This window comes from Electrophorus electricus, chromosome 3, assembly GCF_041902795.1.
Source record: "Electrophorus electricus isolate QZ-2024a chromosome 3, ASM4190279v1, whole genome shotgun sequence".
NCBI lineage: Eukaryota > Metazoa > Chordata > Actinopteri > Gymnotiformes > Gymnotidae > Electrophorus > Electrophorus electricus.
Genome location: NC_137499.1, coordinates 29,807,974 through 29,831,741, shown reverse-complemented (window position 1 = coordinate 29,831,741; position 23,768 = coordinate 29,807,974). Strand labels below are relative to the sequence as shown.

The following is a 23,768-nucleotide window of genomic DNA, read 5'->3' as shown; positions in this document are numbered from 1 at the left end:
ACGTGATTTTAAATTACTTTCCAAATAATTCAGAGAGGGCAGATAATTCAGGTGGCCCTGAAACATTCATGACAAAGTGAAAGGTCAGCCAGTTTGAATAGTGCTTAGAAACGGGCCTAATGATCAAATTTACGCCTATTGGTTTTCTAAAATGATATATCCCAATACATCAGCCCTCTGTAGAAGGATGTGATGATAGGTTTTCCGAGGTAGTGCTCTCACTTGGGCTACTATAAATAGCCCAGGGGGGGAAAAAAACTATTGCATAAATTCAAAGGCATTCTAAACCACAAATTATAGGAGACGTTGCCATTTTACAGACAGCTGATATCTGTACAACAGGGCTAAGAAAAAAATCATATGTAGGTCTTATTTAAGAGTGCAGTGTAAAATGTGAAGTCGATCAGCCGTAAAGCGATGTATTTGTCGCAGCTCTGTTGGTTGCCATAACAACCAAGGACTCTACAACACATGTGTCTCGCAATGGCGACCGACGACGAACGTGCTGCTGCTGAAGTTTTGAGATCTTTGGCTCGACACCTCAATTGTTTGAACGAAGACAACAAAAGCACAAGAAAACGTGCAATAGAATTCATCAAAAAAGAAACGATCGATAAAGGGTTATCAAGCGCTGTACTACAGGAAGTTTTTTCATGCCTGTTGAAGCCTCTTCTGAAGTGTCTGTCAGATCCTATGGAAAGGTGCAGGGAAACCGCTATTCAGATGATTGGAGACTTTGTGAGATGCGTCTCAGAGCCAGAGGATTCTCTGCCTTATTTACTGCCTTCTTTGGCTCAGCGGCTTGGTGGGAAAGAGATTCGAGAGCCAGCCGAGGAGTTACGGCTCTCTATGGTTGAACTTCTCTCACTCACTGTCGAGGTTTGCGGAAGGCACCTTGCTCCATACTTGGACGACATTATAAAAATTCTTCAAAAAACTATTATTGACCCTTTTCCCGACGTTAAAAGGGAGAGTTGTAAATGCACAATACAATTTGCCCGATGCGTACCAGGTGAGTATCCCAGTGAAGCAGTTATCGAAACGTTGGCTAGCTTGCCCTGCTAGCTAAAGCTTAGCCCAGCTAATGTAGCTAACGCTATCTTACAGAGGATAGGGAATATGGCGTTAGCAGACTTGGCTAACGCCCGCTTAGCTAGCTAGCACTAGCTTCATAACATCCCTAGGAGGCTGGCAATTTTACTAGTTAGTAATCCTGTTAATGTGTCAATTTAGGAAATACATGTGCGCGAACACTGCTGCCTCTCTATTAGAAACATTTGGGACTATTCGTTTGCCACCTAAATAAGCGTGTATATCTTTTACAAGTTAGCTAGCCGCTTGTTGTGGTGTGTGAAACCGGTTGCTATGGTACACGGACGAGTCTTTTGGACTGGACTAGACCAACGTCTTCGAGTAACGATTGTATGTCAAATAAGGTTAGCACAAAATAAATCAGAGGAGAAGAAGTTGAACCAAGACTCTCAATTTCGAACACATTCTACTTTTATCATTTTTTTTAGTTGTTGAATAAAATGACATTATTTGCATTACAAAGGTCTGAGTCGAAGCGATCCGTTGAATCTAGTCGGCGGGAGGTCTGTAATGACATCCGTGTCCGTCTTGAGTCTGTGTTATGATTGTTCAGTGAGTTCTGATTACTTTTTTTTCATGCGTTGTTGTGGGGAAAAAACACGCCACTGCATGGAAGTTAGTCTTTTGAACAAAGTGCTTCCACCTATTCTGATTTCATATAAAGAATTACCTAATGATGAGTTCAACATGATACCTTTGTCATCTTCATAATCGCAAGTCAGGAAGACAGTTAAGGCAATATGGCTATATGTCTGTCTCAGCGATATAGACCCTTAGATCTGGACAAGGGGTCAAGTAGAAAAACGAGTTGGAGGGCAAATGTAGTATGAACCTTTAAATTAAATATGATAGGTGTTCTAAACAGGAAGATGATCTGCTCTGAGAATACCTTTACTAGAGACTTCATGAATTCACCAGTAACTACATTAGTTGTTTGTAAAAACTTGAATATGCATCTCAAAAGCTCCCTGTTGCACCCATCTCTCTCAAATTCATATTTGTGGACAGGGTGTGCATGAGGTCCATTTGGTGTAGGTAACCTAAAACCTTATGAACTATACTACATGGTCAACCAAACAGGCTGTAACACCAGGCACAAGCACTTGTGTGTTTTTGGGCCTCTGATTGTGTTCAGAAAGTCGTTGATTGACTATAGCACATCTACTACCCTGCCTAAACCAGACTTCATTGATCTCTTTGATGAACAGCATGTTCTTGTCTACTTTTCCCATCCAAAACTGATCTCTCCCCTCTCTCTTTTTGTTTATATTAGACCACTTCCACATGCAGGCAGAGAGCCTGGTGAAGCCCCTGATGCAGACGATCTCTCACCAGCACACGCGAGTGAGGGTGGCGGCCACCGAGGCCACCGGCGCCGTCATCCAGCATGGCACAGGCCGCAATGTGGATGATGTGCTTTCCCACCTGGCACAGCGGCTGTTTGATGACTCGCCACAGGCAAGATGACCTCATGTGTCTCTCCCACAAGGAGTCATCGTCGCGTTCCCTACTGCGGCAGCTCCCAGTCGGAGAGGTGGCGTGCTTGGCATAGCTTTTGTGTTTTCCTTAATCTAACACGCCAGATCCTGTTCGTCAGCTAAATCGGCACGATGTTGATTAACTGGGGTAGGTGTGTCGGAATAAGGAAAACACAAAAAGTACGATCTTTACGATCAAAGATGCGATCCAGGGTTAGCCACTGTGCTCTTCTGTCTCTCGTCTGATTACTTGTGGCGGGTAGTGTTCCTCTGTTTGCTGCGGCTGTGGAGATCATTTATTAGCACGCACCCTCTCACTGTGCTTCTCCGCCCCTCTTCAGGTGAGGAAGGCGGTGACTCTGGTGGTTGGTGACTGGCTCCTGCACCTCCGGGACAGATATTCCTACTTCCATAAGCTCATCCCACTGCTTCTGAGCAGCCTCAGTGATGATGTTCCCGAAATAAAGTAACGGCCGACAGACCTCGTTATTACACCTCAGTCTATGCTGTGAATCGCGTTTGGATAAGTCCAGTACTGCCATGGCAGGCTATCACAGAATGTAGGGTGAGATTGAAGTTTGTTCCTCCTCTACAGGGCCCTGGCATGGGAGCTTTGGAGGCAAGTCGGCACTCAGTGGGAGAAGGAAAATGAAGACGACCTGAAGGACAAAATGGACTTTGCCTTGTCCACACCGTTCCTGTACCCACCCGGGGGTGAGTTTAGCAAATGAAACACCATAAGCACCTGTCACAGGGAACCGGCTGGCTACGTGAAAATTCAAGGACGGAGTGGAGTAAGTGAAGCCATTCAGCATCAAGCACTGGAGCTCTGCATTAAAAGGTTATTTACACTACGAAGAACCAGATCCTTCATCTCTTCGAGATGTGTGAATATGTCCTAATATATGCTTTAGGCCAGGAGTGTGAAATTCAGAGCACTGCACAGTATCCATAACCCCAAATCAACTCTTGATAGATTTAGTACTTAGAGTTGATTGTGTTACCTGAGTGTCGGAGAAGTCGCATTTATTGCTCTTGCCCTGCTCCCCCTATCCTCCAAGCTTGATCTTTTGAATGAAATTAGCTGATTGCAGTCTATCTTTAATGAGAGGTTAACTGCCTGTGTGTGGTGTGTGTCCTGGATCTTTCCTTCAGTACTTGCCTGCCTGTGTGCTGTGAGTTTAGTGAACACCCTTGCTCATTTTTGGTTCGTACTTGGTGGAGAGAAGCGTGCTCTTCGCTCAAGCTCTTCCCTGAATTGAGATGAATGCTGCAACATGCACACACTCTGCCAGCCCTTGGCCCCAGTGCAGCGGATCCATGAAGATTGATTGTAGAGCATATAAGGCGCCATGCCTCAGAACTCTACTGCTTACAGCAGCCTCGGCCAGGACAGCGAGTGAGTTACGGTTTAGCGTTTTTGTCAACCGTTGGGTGTGATTGCTATAGCAGGGACCCGAGGATGACTAGGAGTTCAAGACAAGCCACCTGTTAACGCTCAGTTAATGGTCATCGACGAAATGGAAGTGTCCTTGGCTGATCTGGTCTGAATAAAGCCGGCGTTCCCTTGCTCATGCCAGCTGCCAGCTGCAGATTGGAATGGCCACAGCATCTGTTCTTCAGGAAGATCCCAGGAACCATGTTCAGTTCCTTCATGCTTTGCACGTATTCTGAATCGAAGGGAGCTGAATTACTCTAGCTTAAGTTACCTTCATGACACGATACAGTAGATTGGAAGGCTCGAATGGGTTGCCAAGTGGTAGAAAGCTCCTTGTGGTGAGGGTATTATATGGATGCAGTAATGTTGTGCTGGTCTAGACAGGTCTTGGTAATTACAGTTGTAGCCTGACAGTAGGAGTTACAGTGATAATACGGGACGTGCAGGCCTTGTCCCCTGTAGGCGAGACACAGAGTCAAGATCTATAGCACGTCAGCGTGAGCTTGGTCATCAGGGTGGGGTTGGACACTAATGAAGGGGTGGGAGTGCACACAGACACACACACACACAGACAGACAGACGTAGAGTGAGCTAGGTAAAGAGAACTTTAAATCACTTGTCTCCCCATGTGAAGAGGTCAGTGTCAGACATACAGAATACCAGAAAGAGGCCTGTTTTGTCTTGTCTTGTTTGTTTCAGCTTGATTTATTACGCTCCTCTCTCTCTTTCTCTCTTCTCTTCTCTTTCTTTTTTCTTGCTTATTTCTTCTGGCTCCGTACATTTCTTCCTCCGCCTCTCTTACATGTGGTTAAATTAGACTGACGCTTGTCAGATACACTGCAGATGAACGCAGGGGCAGGGGGCGGGTGCTGAGGTGTGTGTGTGCGCGCGTGTGTGTGCGCGCGTGTGTGCGCGCGTGTGTGTGCGCGTGTGTGTGCGCGCGTGTGTGCGCGCGTGTGTGTGCGCGTCTTCCCACAGCCAGCAGAGGACATTCCGAGGCTCTGGGGACATTAGACAGGTCCCCACGACCCTCGAAGAATTTTTTTTTTTTCTTTTTTCTTTTTTACACCAAACAATGTGTTGTGTTTATAAAACTGAAAGAGCCTGGGAATGTTTCCATAGTCGCCAGGGTGCCTCAGCCCTTCTGGTGGGCTGGAGGTTCTGGATAGGTTTAGCTCATGTCTCATTGTTATAGTTTCATTATAGTGTATCATTTGACAGATGGGTAACTAGCCTTACCATTTTAGTCTTCTCTAAGGGCAGCGAGTAAGGTAGGCATGGTAAGGCAATATAATGCACTCTGCAGTGACATTAATAATCTCCATAGCACCTTAAAAGCAGGGATGCATTGTTCTGCTCACTGTGCTGAGCAGAGGCAGCTGTTTCCTGCCGGTCAGGGCTCATGGCACTCCGCTGGCCTTCCTGCAGGGGAGCGTCCGGGCCTGGGCTGTCGGGAGCTGGTGGTGAGGAACCTGTCGCGGCTGCTGCCGGCCATCAGGCATGACGTGGGCGACTGGCTGGCCCCCACGCGTGTGAAGACCGCCCGGCTGCTCACCGTCCTGCTGCTGCACGCTGAGGACCACAGCACGCAGCACCTGCAGGCGCTGCTGGCCACTCTCTACCAGGCCTGCGCCGACCCCGAGCCCCACGTCCGAGCGCACGTAAGGCGGCTTGACCCCGTGAAAAGGGTGGGGGTGGGGCACTTGAAAGGAAGCCACGCCATTGGCTGGTCTCTGACAGTGGAGGCGTCTCTCGGGGAACACCACGGACGTTCAAGGATACACTTTGACAGCAGACGTAGGGCACTGAGTGTCTAAAACTAGTGCACTCTTAGTAAAAAAGCAAAAGTAAAATTGCATTGTAAAGGCGCATCTAAAAAATTGTTTCTGGCTGCCTTGAGGATGATTCCTTCTTACTCTTAAACATGGTCATAATAAGTTTAACAGCCATTCACTAGAGATGTGGTACTGGTGTGCCTGTGGTCCCAGTCTGCGCTCTAACGCCATCGTAGTGCCTATGCTGCCCTGACACGCCTGATCATGCAATTATCAGATCACTCTGTGAGCTGGATCAGGTGTGCTGGTGCAGAGAAAACCCAGAACTACAGATTGAGGAAGACTGTATAATTGCACATGAACTCATATTGTATAAATGAGATCCATCTCAGTCTGTTGTTTAATGTTTGTTGTGCAGGAGTGTTGTCAGGAGGTGTGGTGTGTCTCTGGTGTAAACATCACTCAGCTATACTAAGTTCTTTCACATGTTGCGTGTAAAAGTTGTCTTAATGTTTAGGATTTGCTAAGCAACACCAGGTGCACACCATTCCAGCACAAGGCGTTTCCGAGGTCAGAGTCCGGTTGTCTGTGCCGGCCACGGTGGCTGTGAATGAGCAACACTTTTGCCGATGCGCTCACCTGTCAGGCCTTGTAGGTACGAACGCTGGAACTGATGGCATTTTTCCCTGCCTCTCCCTTGCTCTAGTGTTTGGAGTCAGCCAGGTTGCTGGGGGTGTTTGTGAGCCCAGAGGTCTTCCTCAAGCTCCTGCTGGCTCACGTGGAGAACCCTTCCTGCTCCTCCAGCTCTTGGACTCCTCTGGCGGTGCTGGCTGCGGTGCTGCGGGGGAGCTCCAGGGAGGCGCTGCGGCCACACCTCCTGCAGGCCGGGGACACGCTGGCCCTGCCCGACGTCTGCCAGGAGTCCCAGCAGGTGAGGGAGCTGACCTTTTGACCTGCCCTGTCACAGTCGCAGACGCACTCAGTCTGCGTTCCGTGAAAGGCCCTCGCACTCTACTGCCAAGCACTGCTTTGTTTATCTGGCCTGATGAGTGGGCTTGCTACAACACACACACACAAACACCGAGGCGTCTGACTCACTCTGTGACTGCGACTCACCTTCACTACTCTTTTGCCTTCTCCATCTTCTTGCACACCTGATTCAGCTCCTCGTCTAATAAACGGGGAACTGGTCAGTTGAATCAGGTGTGTTTGTGGAGAGGAAATGCTAAAGTCCCTCTCAGCGGGTTTCTTTTAAAACGCTGTTCTCTTGGCTTGCATGCCTGTGTGTGGTTGGGATGGTTGCCATGGTTTTGGGGCACGGCCTCCAGAATCTGGCCGCTTGCATTTTTTTTCCAGTCCCCCGTGTCTTCCATTTCAAAGCTTGTTTACGGAGCGGGCCTGTCCACGCACTTGAGCGGGGCAGCGTCGGTTTACTGTCGAGCTCAAAAACATTTGCTCGGAACTCTCTGTAGGGTGGGCCCACACCGCTGTAGGGGATGGTGGCTGGGGGGCCGTCGAGGGTAGGAGCGCATCGGCCTCGTGGAGAACTGCCCCCCCCCCCGTCACCCACCCCCATCATGCGCTGCTGGCTTTGATGCCAGAATAAGAGCAGAATAAGAGCGCCGCCGCCGCAGGCCTGTTTTCAGAGGCGCGCTGGAGCTCGGCCTCTCCTGCACCCATGAACCCCCAGCGGGGCCGGCAGGAATTTCCTTTGTGGGAGTGTAATAATAAAAGTGGCTAATTTCGCCCCGACCATTGCATGACTGCCGTGACCCCTGTCACCCCCCCCCCCCCCCCACCACCACCACCCTTTTTTTTTCTTTTTTTTTTTTAAAGCTGCCAGACCACCCGCTTGGTTCCGCTCTAGTGTCCCAGTCCTGGCGGTGCCCTGCCGCAGCGTTCCTGCCCTCTCCCCCTGTTTCCTCTTCTCTTCAGTCGACGGGCCTCGCTGAACGATGGATGGGGCACAGTGACAGATGTGATGAGGGAGGAGAGAGGTGAGCCCTGCGAGGTCACGCGCTCTCTCCCAGATGCAGCCGGACCTCTGGAGTTGGGGAAAGGGGAGTCGGAGAGGAGGGAGGGGGAGAAGCTAGAGCACGAGGTCTCTGTGCCAGTTTGAGAAAAGCAGAAACCAGTGATCTCGGACACGGGCGTAAGGGAGGGCACGGGAGCAGAGAAGGCTGTAAATATAACAGGGCACAGAGCAGGACCCAACACCTGTGCTCAGCACACACACACGCGCACACACCCAAGCACACGTGCACTCATGCAGTCACAGTCAGTCACTGTCGTGTCGGAAAGGCTGTGGTCCGGTTGTAAAAATGATAGGAGAAAGGGGAAAGTGCACCTGCCTCTAGTGCTTGTACACACGCACTCGAGACAGACACGCGCATCACAAACAGCATGGTGCCACAGGAATTTGCAGTACTGCCACAGCACACGTATTCTTAGGAAAATACATGCCTGTTTTTAATACTGGGCGAACCCGGTGATATCAGAGAGAGAGAATGAACAGCTGTAGCTCTGCGGGCTCTGCAAAAAAGGGAGAGAGGAGATCATCAGATAAAAGCCTACCTCAGTTTTTTAAAAGTAAACTTTTAAGGCTTGGGGCAGGGGGTTGGTGAGAGGAAAAGAGAGAAAAATGGCTTCCTTTGATCCGCCGCACATAAAGAAGGTCCTTTTTTTCAGTTTTGCAGTTGTGCGAGAGGTTTGACTTGGACAAAAAAGGATCTGAGATGTAAAACTGTAAATAGGCTTCAAAGGGCGGCAGGCGTGCGGTTCTCCAGAGGGAGACCAAGGCCGGCCAGCAGCCGCGGCGGGGGGGGCGGCGATGGAACTCTTAACCTCTTTCCTCTTTCCAGTTGCCTGCTTTTCCCAAAGACCCAGCAAAAGCCTGTGGTCAGCAGAGAGAGCACGGGAAACATGCCTGAGGGTGGGGAGGTTGCGTGTGTATAAGCATATATATCTGTAGCCAGGTACGCACACAGGCACACATGCACACACACACACACACGCACACGTGCACACACAGGTTTGTAGGGGCTGGCTGGTGGTGTGTTCAGTGCCAGACCAGAACAAGGCCACTCCACTTACTGATGCACTGCAGAAAGGCTGACTTACAGTAGTGGGAAGGGAGGGGCCTATCTGTGCAACGTCTGCTACACAGGACCAATGACACACACGCACGAGGAGACATGGGTCCAGGCCTACCCTACGGCTCAGCTGACAGGTGGCGTAACGAAGAGAGGAGGCGGGGCTTGGACACGTGCCCTTGGGGCTGCTTGCTGTGAACAGGGCGAGCGAGGGGTCTGCTTTTCTCCGTGCCATGACGGGCTTTAACACGGGAGAGAAGAACCCAGCTGGAAAGGAGAGCAGTGGAACCTGCTCGTTAACCGTACTGGTGAAAAGCGGCGGCCCACGCATCCTGTCACCATGGGAGCAGTGCCCCAGGTGTTCATGAAAGGTAAAACCAGGTGTGGGATACTAGTATCAGTGGACAGGCTGTTATTAGAGATTTTTCCTTGGTTCTCCCTCAACCTGGAATAGTCCATCTCACAGTGTTTTGTGCCAGTGTCAGTCACTTTCAGGGGTGTGTGTGTGCGTATGTGTGTCTCCATTCCTTCAGTTTACCCTGAAAAGCATTTTTCCTCTGGTGTTTAAATAAACACATATCTTCACTCGTTTCCCACACACTGGATGGCCTGCCCCTCTTCCTCTCCACTCTTCCGTCCATGTTTATCCTCTCTGTCACTCCATTTGGCCCTGTTAAAGAGGGCCGCTTCTGGAAAGGACGATCCTAGTCTTCCTCCTGCTCCTCTTCCTCCAGCACCTTTTCCTGCATTTAGAATGTTCACACATAGTGTTATTCCCTCCTCACCTTGAACTAAGGGGGGGTGGGGGGGGGTTTCAAATGCTCAACCCATGCTATATGCATGCACACTATGGCCTACAAAATGTTGTTCCTCCTAACAAACACACACACGCATGCTGGAGTGTGCTGGCCTCCTGAAGGCCAGCGAGCACCTGGAGGTGAGCTATAATCACAGAGCAGTCGAAAACAGGAAGCAGTGCCCTGATCCCTCTGATGGCACATGGAAACTGGTCCAAATGCACAGCGTTGTCTCAACATGAGCTCCGAGCCCAGCAGCCAGCGGAGGCAGCCAGAAAAGCTGCCTGTTTGTTTTTTTCCATCATCCGGTTTTAAAGGCAGTCCTCCATGTGGCAGGTCTCTCCTCTTTCTCCAAAGCGTTTGAAGCTTTAAACATATTTTTTAAAATGATGATTGTGTGGCATTGCTGGGTGCCTCATGTCAACAGTGAAAACTAAACCAGCTGCTCCTGTGTCTACTAGTTGGAAGCATGTGGCACTGCTAGGATCAGAACTGGAGTCGGAGCTCTAGGGCTAACCTCTGAACTGCTCAGAGTTGCTTTTATGGTGCGTTGGTGAAGAGTATGTGGAGATCCCAGGTTAAAAAAATAGTGTTGAAGCAACCGGGGCTTTGGAGGGGGCTTGGTTTTTTTTTTGTTTTTTTTAAAATCTTTTTTCTTTTTCTTTTTCATGATAAAAGGACAGAATGCTTTGTGAGTCAAGTTGGTGTCTGGTGATGTGTGTATGATGTAGCCAGCTTAGCGTGCTTACACACTCACAAAACACATGCACACAAATTTCCATGGCAGACCCAGGTGCTGCGGGACGAGCGGGACGTCTGATATGAGGCATTGGCGGAGTTAGCATGAGGAAAGATGAACGCACACACACACACACACACACACACGTACACACACACGTACACACACACGTGTACACACGTACACACACGTGTACACACACACACACGTGTACACACGTACACACACGTGTATACACACACACACACACACACGTGTACACACGTACACACACACACACACGTACACACACACACGTACACACACACACACACGTACACGTACACACACACACACGTACACACACACACACGTACACACACACACACGTACACACACACGTACACACGTACACGCACACACGTACACACGTACACGTACACACGCACACACGTACACACACACACGTACACACACGTACACGTACACACGCACACACGTACACACACACGCACACACACACACACACACACACACACAGAGGTGCTGTCCACTCACAGGTTAAGCTTAAATGAATCACAACTAGTAAAATCTTATGGACATGAGCATTATACCGATAAGAAATTCTTTGTAATAATAAAGAATACAGAGTCCTGGCAGAAGTTGTGAAGGCGCTGTGTAAATGTGCCTCTGGTGTGTGTGCAGGCTGTGTATGTGGAGCAGTTACTGGCCTGTGTGGAGGCCATCGTGCAGCTCTGTGAGGAAGACTGCCATGTCATAAGCCTCCAGCTGCTCAAGGTTCTGGTGACTGTGCAGAGTGTGGCCACAGAGCAAGCGCTGCGGACCAAGGTAACATGCACTCGCACACTCCTGCTGCTCCACTACCATTGCCTCAAAGCTCTGTGCTTAAAACCCAGGATTCTCTTCTCTCTTCAGTATGCTTGTTTTTATTTTCACTGTTGCACTCTGGTACTGTGTTGAGCTGCTTCTCCTTTTTCCTATCGTTTTATTTCTCTTACTTGTGCCCTTTTTTTCAAGTTTCAAGTTTGGTTTATTTGTCACGTACATAGTCATACACAGTGCTCTGTCTAAACTGAGGAAAAAGAAAACGGGTGCATAGTGAAATATGTATTCTATCTATATATATATATTACAGTGTATGTACAATATATGTATATTATGTTTATATATACAATGTACAATGTATATATGGATATTTAAATATATATTTTTGTGACGACTGAGAGCACATTCTGTAGAACCATCTGTGGAATGTAATGTACGTCTCTCTGTTCAAAGCGCCCATCGGGGTCTGTGTAATTATGTACTTAGAGACAGAGGAACACAAATTGTACCTTTGCAGTGGAACTTTAAACCCAATGATGGGTGAAAGGAGGTGTGTGTTTGTGGGGCATTATTGTTTTTGGGAGTGTGTGCGGCTAGCGCAGGCATGCTCCAGGCAGCAGCCGTGTCTGGCACACGCTCGCGCGTGCACACAGACAAGCAGCAGATGTGCTGGTTATTGTGGTTACTAAGGTGAACCGGAGAAAGTAAGGAAAACACAAACACTTGTCAGTGTAATGTAAACGCGTCTTCAGTTAGCGACAGGTTGCAGGCCTCTCCTCTAAAGCAGAGTACCAGCGGCTAACGTGTGACCAGAGTCTTGCACTCTTTTGTGTGTGTGTGTGTGTGTGTGTGTACTAAACCGCAGACAGAATGCCCAGACTGGACTGTGTGGGACCTTTCAATACGGACAGGAAGGACAGTAAAAGCAACCATTGAGAAGGAGACAGGGAGGGAATTAGAAAGTGGCCGTCAGGTTTTCCCGGATGCAGAGCCGCCTCCCATGGGAGACGCCTTCCAGTTTCCCAGAATCGGCCCCACTTGCCTCAGTCTAGGGTTTAGGGATCTGTGGCTGAGGGCTCAGGTCAAACATATTTGTGTGTGTGTTCGTTCTTTGGTTCACTCTGCGCTTGAGGCTCACATGGCCTTAGAGGTCACATCCTCCACAGTCACAGAGACATGGACACTGTGTGTTTACACTCTTTGTGCCCCTCCTTCCCCACTGTGCTTGGGTTTATTAGTGTAGTGTGTGTGAACACAAATGTACATGTTTGTAGAAAATGGGATATGAAACAATCTAAACAATACATGGTTATGTAAACCACAAAAATGTCCCTATAACTATATTGCTTAGATATTTTTATTGCTTTTTTTTGTATATTAACCAGCTCTCTCTCTCTCTCGTTCTGTCTGACCTGTGACAGGCGGAGGAATGCGTGACATGTGTGTACCGAGTGCTGGGTCTCAGTAGTGTGTATGAGTTGTACAGACAGCACATGGCTCATCTACTCCAGTGGCTGTCCGAATCGCTTCATTCCTGCTCTGCATACTCCATTCAGAAAACCCAGTTGGAGACCATCGCCTTTCAATCTGGTGTGTGTGTGTGTGTGTGTGTGTGAGAACTGGATTGTTTATTCATTATTTTTCTCTGAGTGCACTTCCTCCATAGCATGGGAGCTTCAGCCTGATATGAAGCATCAGTCAGCAAAGCCCTGGAGGAGTCATTAGAGCTGCTGGTGGTCTCCGCTTCATACACCTATCCCTAAATGCACATACACAGAGAGAGACTTGCGCTGAAGCAAATCAGCGCCACCTAAAATCTTATTAATCCCCCAAGTGCTGAAAAATCGCTTTACTCTTCACTCGTGCTAATCGCTCTCACTGACACCTCCATCACACTTCCACCCCCCCTGCCCCCTAATTGCCTGTGGGGTGACATGGGCAGCTGATTCAGCGATTCACTCACTGGAGGTCAGCGCTCTGAACACCGAGCCTGCTCGCTGTAGGCTTCAGCCTGACCCACGAAAGGCCAGGTGCTGCCTGAGCGTGACCTGTTGCCACGTGGAGCCCACCGTCTCTGTACGTCATTCTCTCTCTCTCTCTCTCTCTTTCTCTCTTTCTCTCTCTCTCTCTCTCTTTTTCTCTTTCTTTCTCTCTTCACCTAAAGCCAATGAGGTTAACCCATCCCCTGATCCAGCACATCAGAATGGAGGTGGGGGGGGGAGTTCTGGGGCTCGGGCAGAGACAGCGAGTCAGAGAGGAAGACCCTTAACTCCACCCGGCCTTGTTCCCTTCCTGACATGCCAAAATCCCAAAATGGGGTTTCCTGTGGGGTAGACTAGGCCAAAATGCCTTTGTAGTATCTGTATATTAGCGCATATTCATTTGTGTAAATTAACCATATCTGTCTCATACTTCCCATACAGTTTACGGTAGTGCTAAGTAAAAGCACTTACAGGAATGACCACGAAAGCCTTGAGACATGCAGCCGTAGTGTTAAGACCACAGGCACTTGTGCAAAAATGAGCAATGGCTTGCTTAGGATGTCACATGACCTTGTTGTGGCTCTCCCTCGGTCACTGACAGGCCCGTGTGGTGTTGTGTCTGTGGTGTGTATTGTGCGTCTGTGTGTTGTGTGCTATGTGTGGGGTGTCTCTCCAGGCCCTGTGGTTGGCGAGTTTCTGCCAGAGCTCCTCCCGTTGCTGCGGAAGTTCCTGGAGCCTGGCCGTGACCCAGAGGTGCACCTGGCCATCTTCACCATGCTGTCCAAGCTCCTGCTGAACAGTCGTGGCACGCTGGACTCGCATGGGTGAGTCTCTCACAGCAGCGTGTGTGCTGGCGAGGTCTCTCGCCAGGGCTGGCTTCTTAAGTCATGTTGTGTTAGGCCTAGTACACCTAAACTGAACAGGTCATCTGTGTTTGCCAGTCTTCCCAAACGCGTGTGCGTGTGCGTGCGTGCGTGTGTGTGTGTGTGTGTGTGTGTGTGTGTGTGTTGCCCTACTGTCAGCCATAGTGTCTAAGCTCTGTGTGTTCAAGTGGTGTAGGTGACTTTGTGAGGACATGCCCCTCTTTGGAGCGTAAAGCTCTCTGACATTCCAGCACAGAAAACTTGGTGTGTGTGTGTCCTCACTGTTTAAAACACACACACCTGACCCTTTCCATTCACACTAAGAACCTGGTTCATTTAGTCTAGCTTAAGGAGCAATGTGTAGTGATTTGTAAAAGGAAGCTCTTCTAGGGTCCCGCTGCCAGTCCTGATGACTCCATAAGCAGGGTCCGGCCTGTCCTGACCTGTTTGTCCCTGCCAACCCGCAGTCCTGTAGTGCTCAGTGGTGTGTTCAGTCCTCTTATTCATAGTGGCATAAAGAAAAAAAATGATAACTCTGGATACATGTATAGGTGTTGGTGGGCTCCTGCCAGAGCTGTCTGCAGGCAGGGGGCTCAACACTGGGCTGCCCCCCCACCTGACCTGGCCCTCCGGGGGTAATGAGGGGAATGCGTTAAGTCCAGTGCGTGTGCTCCTGCTTTGCTTTGCAGTCGGTGTTGCCACAGCAGCTGTGCCAGTCACTCAGCAGAGTGACTCTCTCTCTCACACACACACACACACACACACACACACACACACACACACACACACGCATGCACGTACGTAGCCCGATGCTATCTCATATAGGCTCTCTGAACAAAACAGCCTCCTCCAGCAGATCTACAACACCCACATATACACACACACACAGCCCTGCAATAACAGGCTGCTATGATTCACCTGTTTGTACTGTTCTTTTTTTGGAAGGCCTTTTCCCCCTTTGTCCTGGCAGACTGGGATGACGCTCCGCTCGGGACGGCCCAGTGCCAGTCCCGTGCCAGCTGCTGACCTCACCGTGCCCGCTGCTTCCATTGTTTGGGCCTCGCAGACATTCCCAACAGGCCTGCTGGCATTAGCGTGTGCCCTTCAGCGCAGTGTTGCTCCTCTCGCTCAGCGATGGCAGGTGTCCTGACGCACCTTTCATTCGTCAGGCCGGACCACGAGTGTGACTCAGGTTGGAGCAGCGAGACGTGTGGAAATGAGCTCCAGACTTGGCGAGCATTAGTCACCCATGCCAGTATATCAGCATGTGTCTCAGCTGGGAGACAGCCACTGGAATGATGCTTTCTCATCCGTGCTCCCAGCTGGATGGCATAGAGATCCGAGCTGGGGGGGGGGTGCGGTAGTCTCTGGTTGGGAGCTTTTCAGATCCTCTCCCAGGCCCTTTCTAATAGCACCTGTGCCTCCTTGACTCGTTCAGGCCAGCATGGCACCCCGGCAACTGCCCGTGACGACGTCTTTCATCCCCAGATCTGAAAGGGCCCTCAGCTCTCTGCGTAGTCAAGTACACGCAGTCTGTGCAGAGAGCCTGTTTCCAGCAGCCTTTCACCATGACACGGGCCACACACGCCGGTCCCACGCCCCCGCCCTCCACAATTAAGCGTGCTAATGGTCCCGCACGCGCCCATACCTGCTCTTTGTTCCTGCAGCAGGATGGCTTAATGACAGCCCTGCCGCGGCATGGCGGGCGAGGGTGGGGAAGAGAGGAGCGAGCGGGCGCGAGACCACTTCAAAAGCCCTGCGGCCCCTGCAGAACACCCCCCCCCCCCCCCCCCGCCTCCCATTCATGTGGGTCCTTCCCAACCCAAAGGTGAAAGAGGAGTCTTCGGAAGTGGAAGACAGCAGAACACACGCACACAATCGAATGCCTGTTCCTCTGGCAGAGGGATTATACAGGGGTGCGGGGTGTGTGTGACGGGTGACGGGTCTGGGGATTTTCACATGTGCAGCACGGCGCTGAGAGAGCTGCCGATCTCGTCACATTACCTGGGCGTAGGAACAACAGCCTTGTGTGCAGAGGCGGCGATATACAGGCTTTACCGTCGCTCCAGCAAGCGCCGTGCGCTCAGTGAGGCTGTGGTGCAGCTCCGAGGTGTCTGCTGACATCTGTGGATCATGATTGCCCCCTGTTGGGCCTTCAGTGGAATTTGTTCTAGACTAAACAAAGGTGCTCAGCATTAAGTCTCCAAGCCAACTTGCCAAGATATTTGTATTGTGAGTTTGTGTGTGTGTGTGTGTGTGTTTGCTGGTACAGTGTTTGCAGGGAGGAGTAGAGAAGCGAGGCAAATTGACATCCAGATGGCTAAGTCTTTCACACTTCCTCCATTTCTTTCTTTCTCTCTCTCTCTCTCTCTCTCTCTCTCTCTCGCTCTCTCTCTGTCTGTCTGTCTGTTGCGGTAGATGTGCAGGCTGTGGGATCCTCTGGGGAAGGGTTCTTCAGCATCGTAGCTCTTAAACTAAAACACTTGCTGCTGTCTCAGTGTTATAAAGAGCTGTCCAAATTCTCATGCGTGTGAAAACAAAGGAATCACTTTCATCATTGAAATGTCAAAAGACGTTAGGTGGACTTTCATACATTTAATGCATTCTTCAACCCCCCCCCCCCTCTCTAGGAGGTTTCAGGAGTACGTGGAGGTGTTCCTGCAGGAGCTGCTCTTGCCTCACCTAGTGTGGCGTGCAGGCCGCACTGCTGCGGCCGTCCGAACCGCTGCGCTCAGCTGTGTCCTGGCCCTCCTGCAGGGAGGTGCTGTCTCATCAGAGCAGGTAAAACGCGCTCGCGCATGAATACACATGTTCATATGCACACGCATGGACTTGAAACAGCCACACGCGCATACATGAATACACGTGTACATGTACATGACTACACGCACAATACAAGTGAGTGTGTGTGCTGGCTAGAGACAGACAGCATGTGTATGTGGAGGTGTGTCTATGTCAGTAATAATGAGCCTTGGAGCGACTGACTGGTAACCCCGGCCGCCCCTGCCCACACACCCTCACCTTACTCTGGGCAGAGAACATTAACTCAGCCCTTCTACTTCCTCTTCTGCTGGCCCCTGTCACACACTTGCTATTTGCGTTAGTATGTCAGTGTGCTGGCTCGTGCGTGGTTTTGAATACAAGCCCTCAGACCTGGTGTTCTAACTGAGGTGAACCTAATCCTGCAAGCCAAGTTTTTCTCACACCAGCTGTTTTTTTGTTCCACTTCCTCCTGCTGTAGCTATTAGCAGCTCTGCTTACAGCAGGCGTTATCCGATATGCTCTGATGTCATGTTTCTAAATGTTTGTTCCTGCAAACTCTGTTTGTCCACCCTTCCTCTCAACGTGAGTGTCTGTGCGCGTGTTTGCGGTGCATTGCTACCCTTCAACACAGCTGTGATAAGCTCTTGGTATCGGCTCAGTTGGAGAGGGAGGCTGAGAGAGCTCAGGGTTGTTTGAGTCAAACACTCCCACATTAAGTCAGGCTTAACGTGCTGAACAAAGTGTGCATTAATGGCTGTGTGTTCTCTCGGAGGCTCTGCGTGAGGGGGCGGAGCTCAGTGCTCGCTTGCTCTCCGCCCTGGAGGAGGAGTCTCAGCTGTCCCGTGTGTTCGCCTGCAGAGCACTACACTCACTGATCAACCTTACAGCAGCATTCCTACAACCTGATGCACTCAACAAGATCTACCCAGGTGCACAGACACAAACATATACACACACACACACACAAAGATGCAAATAAGATTCATAATCATCCAGGAAGCCCCACAAATCCCTGGATTTGTGTTTTTGTCTCAGAAAAGCACAATACATTCCCATGATGGTGTAAAAAACCCTCGTGTGTGTGTGTGTCTGTGTTTTTCAGAGCTTTTAAAGCGAATAGACGACAGCAGCGAGGAGGTGCGCATCGAGGCCCTGAAGGCTCTGAGTGTGTGGTTCTCATGTCTGGGGAAACATTATGAGACACACACCTACCGCCCTCACCTGGAGTTCCTCTTCCAGCAGCTGCTCTTGTACCTTGATGACCCTGACCAGAAGGTCCAGCTCATCGTCCTTGGTAAGGAGGTAGAGAGGAAGGGGAGATGCGGAAGATAGAGGTAGAGGTGAAAGAAGTCAATTTAAGCGTAAACTCTCAACTCTGTGAGAAAAGTGAGTTCCAGTATCTCACAGACACTCCCTACCAGGCCATCCCCGATTTCTTATGGGTTGTTTGGTTTCCCCTAGCAACCTGCTCCAGCACAGTGACAGCCTGTCCACTACTTAATTGCGTAAAACCATAGTCCCAGCAGGGCAATGTCCCCACCGTCCTGGCCAATCAGGGTGGAGAGGAGGGCAGTGTGGCTGTTGTGTTGGCCTGAGCTCACTAACGGTGCCGTTTGGTGAGGTGGAGCGACGAATGCAGGCCTCAGCTGCTGCTGGGTAGTGAAGGGCACGTGGAGCAGCGCGGGTGGAGTGGCGCGGGTGGAGCGCTCTTCTGCACCCTGCTCCTCCTGATCCCCTGCCGTTTACCTTTCAAAGAGCCTCATTTATACTCCTTACTCTTTTTTTTTTTTTTTTTTTTTTTTTTTTAAAACACCCCATCAATCACGCGCGCTTCTCTGCTGCTGGCCTGCTTCCAGTGGGGCCCTGGTGTGTCTGCAATGCTCCATCAACACGTGCTCACGCGCACACACACACCCACACACACCCACACACACCCACACACACACACACACACAGCCTACATGCTCATTCCACTGAAACCTTTGTCGTTCCACGCATGCCTACTTCTCAGCCTCTTCTAATCAACAGCACACTCTGCTCTCCTCCCTCCTCTGTTTCATCTCCTCTTGGCCTGTCCTTTAGGACTCTGTCCTCCTCTCTTCTACCTATGGCCATGTTTTTTTTCTTTTTGCCTTGAAAGAACCCTAATAAAAGGCAGTAATGGTTTCCTCAGAAAGATGGGAGATGGGAACTGACATGATAGCAAGCACTCCCTTATGTATGTGTGCCATGATTGGATGTGGCAGGTGACGGGTGAACTTCTGATTGTTTCTCCAGCAGAGTCTATTAATGTCCATGTCCTTAGTCATATAAAAGGCCTTTCAACCTGTCAGATGCAGAGGTAACTACTATACCAGGCACTTCACCTTGCAGAACGAAAGCGGGGGATTCCTTTTGGACCATTTCAAAGATCACTGTTTGTTGTGGTTGATGATAAAAGAGTGCACTCTAGATTGTGTGTCTGTTTTTAACTGATGAGCTGTCAGGAACATATGCGTGTGGGTGTGGGTGTGTGTGTGTGTAAAACTGAGATTGCATTATCCTGTTTCTGGATTCTTCCCACATTTTTCTTCTTTATTCACACTGTTCTCCTTTATTCTCTAGGCTTTCTTTATGGTCATTACATTTCAAAGACACTCAAAACTGTTTGATGGCAACAGGCTTCCCGCCCAAATGACTGACAGTCACAATATGCCACCTTCCCACAGCCCTGACTAGCTCCTCCACCTTCCCACAGCCCAGACTAACTCATCCACCTGCCCCCTCCAACCGCTGCTAGAGCTACTCAGGCACTTCAGTCATCTTTCTTTACAGAGGATGCCTTTGTACTCCAAATGTAAATACGGCACATGGTATGCACGATAAAACTACTGCAAACACAGCGGGAGCTGTGGGGGTTTCTGCAGGTTCGGATCAGGTGAACCCTGTGTAGGACACGCGGATTAGTTTTTACCGATGGGGATGGGAATGTACAACCCCAATGCCATGTGCTGTTGTGCCTAATAAGTTGTCTCTGTTGAAGCAAATGTTAGAGGAATGTGATGAAATGACTGGTGCCACTGTAAGAAGCTTAGTGCACCAGTGCCACCTGGTGCTAAAAAGAAGTACTGCCTGATGAATCATTTGCTGATTTTTCAGTTCTCTCTTTCCCACTCCAGAAGTTCTGAAAACTGGCAGTGGTGTGGATCCTGTACTCCTGCAGAAGGAAGTGGAGGTGGTGAGGGACAAGCAGCGTAGGACTGAGCACTGTGACCACTTACTCCAGCACATACAGTCCCTGACCCACCCAGCTACTGACAAACAAGAACGCATCTGAGACAAAATGTTCAAAATGTTCAGAATGGTCTGTGGAGGTCTTTTGTTGGGATCTGGGTGTTGTAAATTCTATGGGATGCAGATGTAAGTGTTTATATTGTTTTTAATATACTGTTTAGGTCACTGAAATTTGTCAATACATATTTTTTTATTTTTTTTATTATTATTTCTTTTTTAAATTTTTTTTATTTTTTTTGCTTCGGTAGCGTTAACTACTATGCACTGTTTCAGGATCTAAAATGTTCCTTATTGCTTTAAATAAATTACTTACTATTTTAAGTGACATTTGAGCCAATTTGTATATAATATAGTATATTAATATATATTATAATAAACTAAATTAATTACATGGAGAGATTTTAGCTTTAATCACACATCAGCTCTTTGCACCAATTCCACCTAGTAAATCATGTCCCTGTAACAAGCTACCAATGGAATCCTAAACTTCGACATATCATTTTAATCTTTCCGAGCAGGAGCAGACTGATGAGTCAAAATTGGCTTAAGAATATTTATTTAAGCAATTAAGCTTTTACTACTTTAAAATACGGTTATGGTCGCTGTTTTAGCAGAATACCACCAAATGACTACCACTAAACTAATGTTACTTGGTGGTATAGCCTGTGCTAATAGCTAACGTTAGCTAAGTTACACGAAGACAATAGGATTGTATTTTCAACTATTTAATATTCGAGCTATTAAACACATTTGGGCTGTTTCTGTTCGGTTATATCCCATAAATGTTGGAAGAAAGCTTGTATTTTGGGGGGTTAACATTAACTTTGTACTTTATTAATTAGGCTGTGTGACTACATTATGCTAAGCTAGTTGGCTAAATCCGTGAGTCTCCCACAGACGTTTTTCCACCTTAAATGTCTGGTCTGATGTAATAGTGCGTCTGGGCCAGAAGGAGGCATCACATCATCGACTGTGATATGGGTTCTAGTTCCCTTCTGCACATCAATGGCGTGCTCGCTTTGCAGCAAATATAGCACTCTACTGTGGGATACTGAGAGCAAGTTGTGAATGTTGTAGCATTTAAATGGTAATGGCTCATGGTGACAGTGATGGTGTTCGTGTTGACAAACCATAAGGAGAGGAACACAGTCGTCCACGCTTGCGGCACACAGTCATACCCCTCAGCTTCAGCACTCAGCAACTCTACTTGGGGTATTCCAGAAGGTTCTGCGGTACCACCACCAGAGAGCATACCTGAGAGCTCATACCAGCATCAGAGAGGTCACAAACCCAAGTTCAGCGTCTGCTGGAGGTATTCCGCAAGGTTCCACAATACCTGCTTAGTAATTGCTTTATACACACTGAGTTCATATACAGTCTTTCCACAGCTTTATTACTGTAACATCCACATGTTTATTGGATCTAAACAAACCATTATGTATATGAAATTACAGCTTCTTACTCTGTAGTGGCAGATTCTATATATCTGGGGCTAAATTATCTTGTAAATGTCATACTTTTTTGCTTTAGAATTTGCCTTCATTTTGCAACCTGTCGTTGAGTTGGCAGAGCTGGCACAGAAAGCCGTCGTTGGGGCCGATCTCCCGTTTCTCTCTGACTGTGGCCAGAGCAGCTCGAACATCCAACCCGCATCTTAGCATGAGATAGGCAGTGACCACCGCAGCCGAGCGGCTGTAGCCTTTCTGGCAGTGCACGTACACCCTCCCTAACAGGTAACAAAAAAAGTATGCTTTTGGTTGCATCCAGACGGCACTACCCCAGTTGATATAAAACCTTGCCAAGACTTTACCTCTGCCTCCCTTATGTGCCAGGGCCCCCTCTATGAAGTCTGAGCACTCTTCAAAGTATATGCTGAGGCTGAAGTCATCTGTGTCATTGGCTGGGATTCCATGGTAGACAATCCCTGTGCCTGCGTAGAATGCCACGCCCGTGTTCACGTGCATGTACGAGTCTCCCTCTGCGGCATTGAGAATGTGGCTCACCCCCAGTTGTTGCAAGCGTCTCACATTTGTGGCCACGCACCTGTGTCAATGGCATGAGTGAAGGCAGCTGCTGCTATTTTCCAGCACACATTCTGTGCCAGTCTGTATCTGTTTGCAGAATGAGAGTGCTCGGACTCAGGAGCCTTTCTATAAATACCCAGGTCTATTTTAGTGCATTAATGTTTGCCCCAACTATGTTGTTTTCTCTCTTTCACTATAAAGTTAAATGATAACTCTTACTCGTTTCCAAGGAGAATTCCGGGGTAGACTTCATTGAAATCTCTGGACGGCATGCAGAAGTCCCCATTGTCATCTGTTAACAGATCATTGAGCTGCTGCACTGACACTTCGTAGTCTGTCATGTTTGCCCAACGATGGTCTCAGTATTTCAGATGGTATTCTGTGAATATTCTTTTATAGAGACACAAGACATAATTTATCTTCGCAATAAAATAATCTCTGTAAATTGCATAAAGTCTTCCAATCTCCTCTGTACTGGCGTTGCTAATCCCTTCACATATTCACATGTTCGTAGTGTTGAGCGTTGAACTAAAGTGGCTTATCCAGTCTATTTACTTCAGTCCCCACTTAGCATCTCTCTGACCACCAGGTGTCAGCAGACTGCTATTTGGACCGACAGGCCTTCCTGTGCTGTCTTACTGATTCGGAGCACCAACATTTGTCAATACATTTGAGACAGGAGAGCAGTTTGGACTTGATATCTGGTCCAAAGGCCAACACCTGCAACACAAAACCATGCATTTTCAAAAATCACTAGGGATTTGCAGTTACTTCTGGTCTGCTAGAGTCTAGACCTAAACCTTCTAGAAATGTAGGCATAAATTCTGATTCTCATTTTAATCATTCCAAGAAATTTGTATAATCCTGTTTTTCTACTGAAGAAACTTTCCATTGAAGAACCCAAAATTGGAAAAGATTTATCCTATTAGGACACAGAAACTGATGTTTTTGTGTCATCATGCTTGACTATAGTAATGTCTTTGTACTTGCCGTAGTCAAGGAGCTCTGGCAGAACTTAATTTAGTCCAAAATGCAGATTAAACATTACATTACAGTACAGTCAGGAGCATGTTAGAGAGCAGGTTGAGTAATTATTTATGTTATCATCTTCTATTTTGGTTTAAATATGTTTTATTTCTTTTTTTTTTTCAGAAGCATTTTGTTTTTATTTCTTTGTTACATTCCAAGAAAGCCATCAAGAAATACATTAACATTTACAAGCATCTATCAAAAAAAAAATTCACTGTCCAATTAAGCATCAACTGCACAACTGATCATCTTTAGTTTTGACCATAAATAAAACCATAATGGAAAAAAAAACATGACTTTTCTGTCTGACAAAAGATGGCATTTGGCATTTATTGTACATATATATAAAATATCTGGAACCCATTTTAGGATCATCACAGCAGTCTACACACTATTTGTATAGTCTGGGGAGAAGTGTGTGTATATACACAGTGATTTGTTTTGTGTCAGTTGAGAATTTAAATGAGTGCATGTAGCAACACACACGTGTGTGTGTGTGTGTGTGTGTGTGTGTGTGTGTGTGTGTGTGTGTGTGTGTGTGTGTGTGTGATGCCAGAAATGCTAAGTGAGTGTCTCAACTGAGAAAACATTCTGATCT

At 48.3% G+C, this 23,768-nt stretch overlaps 2 protein-coding genes across 3 annotated transcripts; one reads left to right on the top strand and one right to left on the bottom strand.

The window, feature by feature from the left end:
* Positions 1–459: 459 nt before the first annotated feature.
* On the top strand, positions 460–20,438 carry dnaaf5 (dynein axonemal assembly factor 5). 2 transcript variants are annotated; one of them, XM_035533765.2, is made up of 13 exons: positions 460–1,012; positions 2,366–2,550; positions 2,912–3,036; positions 3,166–3,284; positions 5,437–5,669; positions 6,490–6,714; positions 11,096–11,239; positions 12,658–12,826; positions 13,895–14,042; positions 16,712–16,862; positions 17,617–17,773; positions 17,947–18,138; positions 20,003–20,438. In XM_035533765.2, the coding sequence occupies exons 1-13, from the start codon at positions 472–474 to the stop codon at positions 20,158–20,160; spliced, it is 2,547 nt and encodes an 848-aa protein (XP_035389658.2). In that variant the 5' UTR covers positions 460–471; the 3' UTR covers positions 20,161–20,438. The 2 variants fall into 2 exon arrangements, with proteins under 2 accessions (XP_035389658.2, XP_081567118.1); XM_081710992.1 differs by lacking the exon at positions 11,096–11,239.
* Positions 20,439–21,483: 1,045 nt separating this feature from the next.
* On the bottom strand, positions 21,484–23,205 carry dusp3b (dual specificity phosphatase 3b). The gene is made up of 3 exons (XM_027009138.3): positions 22,361–23,205; positions 21,928–22,160; positions 21,484–21,843 (listed from the first exon to the last, which is right to left on the bottom strand). The coding sequence occupies exons 1-3, from the start codon at positions 22,480–22,482 to the stop codon at positions 21,644–21,646; spliced, it is 555 nt and encodes a 184-aa protein (XP_026864939.2). The 5' UTR covers positions 22,483–23,205; the 3' UTR covers positions 21,484–21,643.
* Between the last annotated feature and the right edge of the window lie 563 nt (positions 23,206–23,768).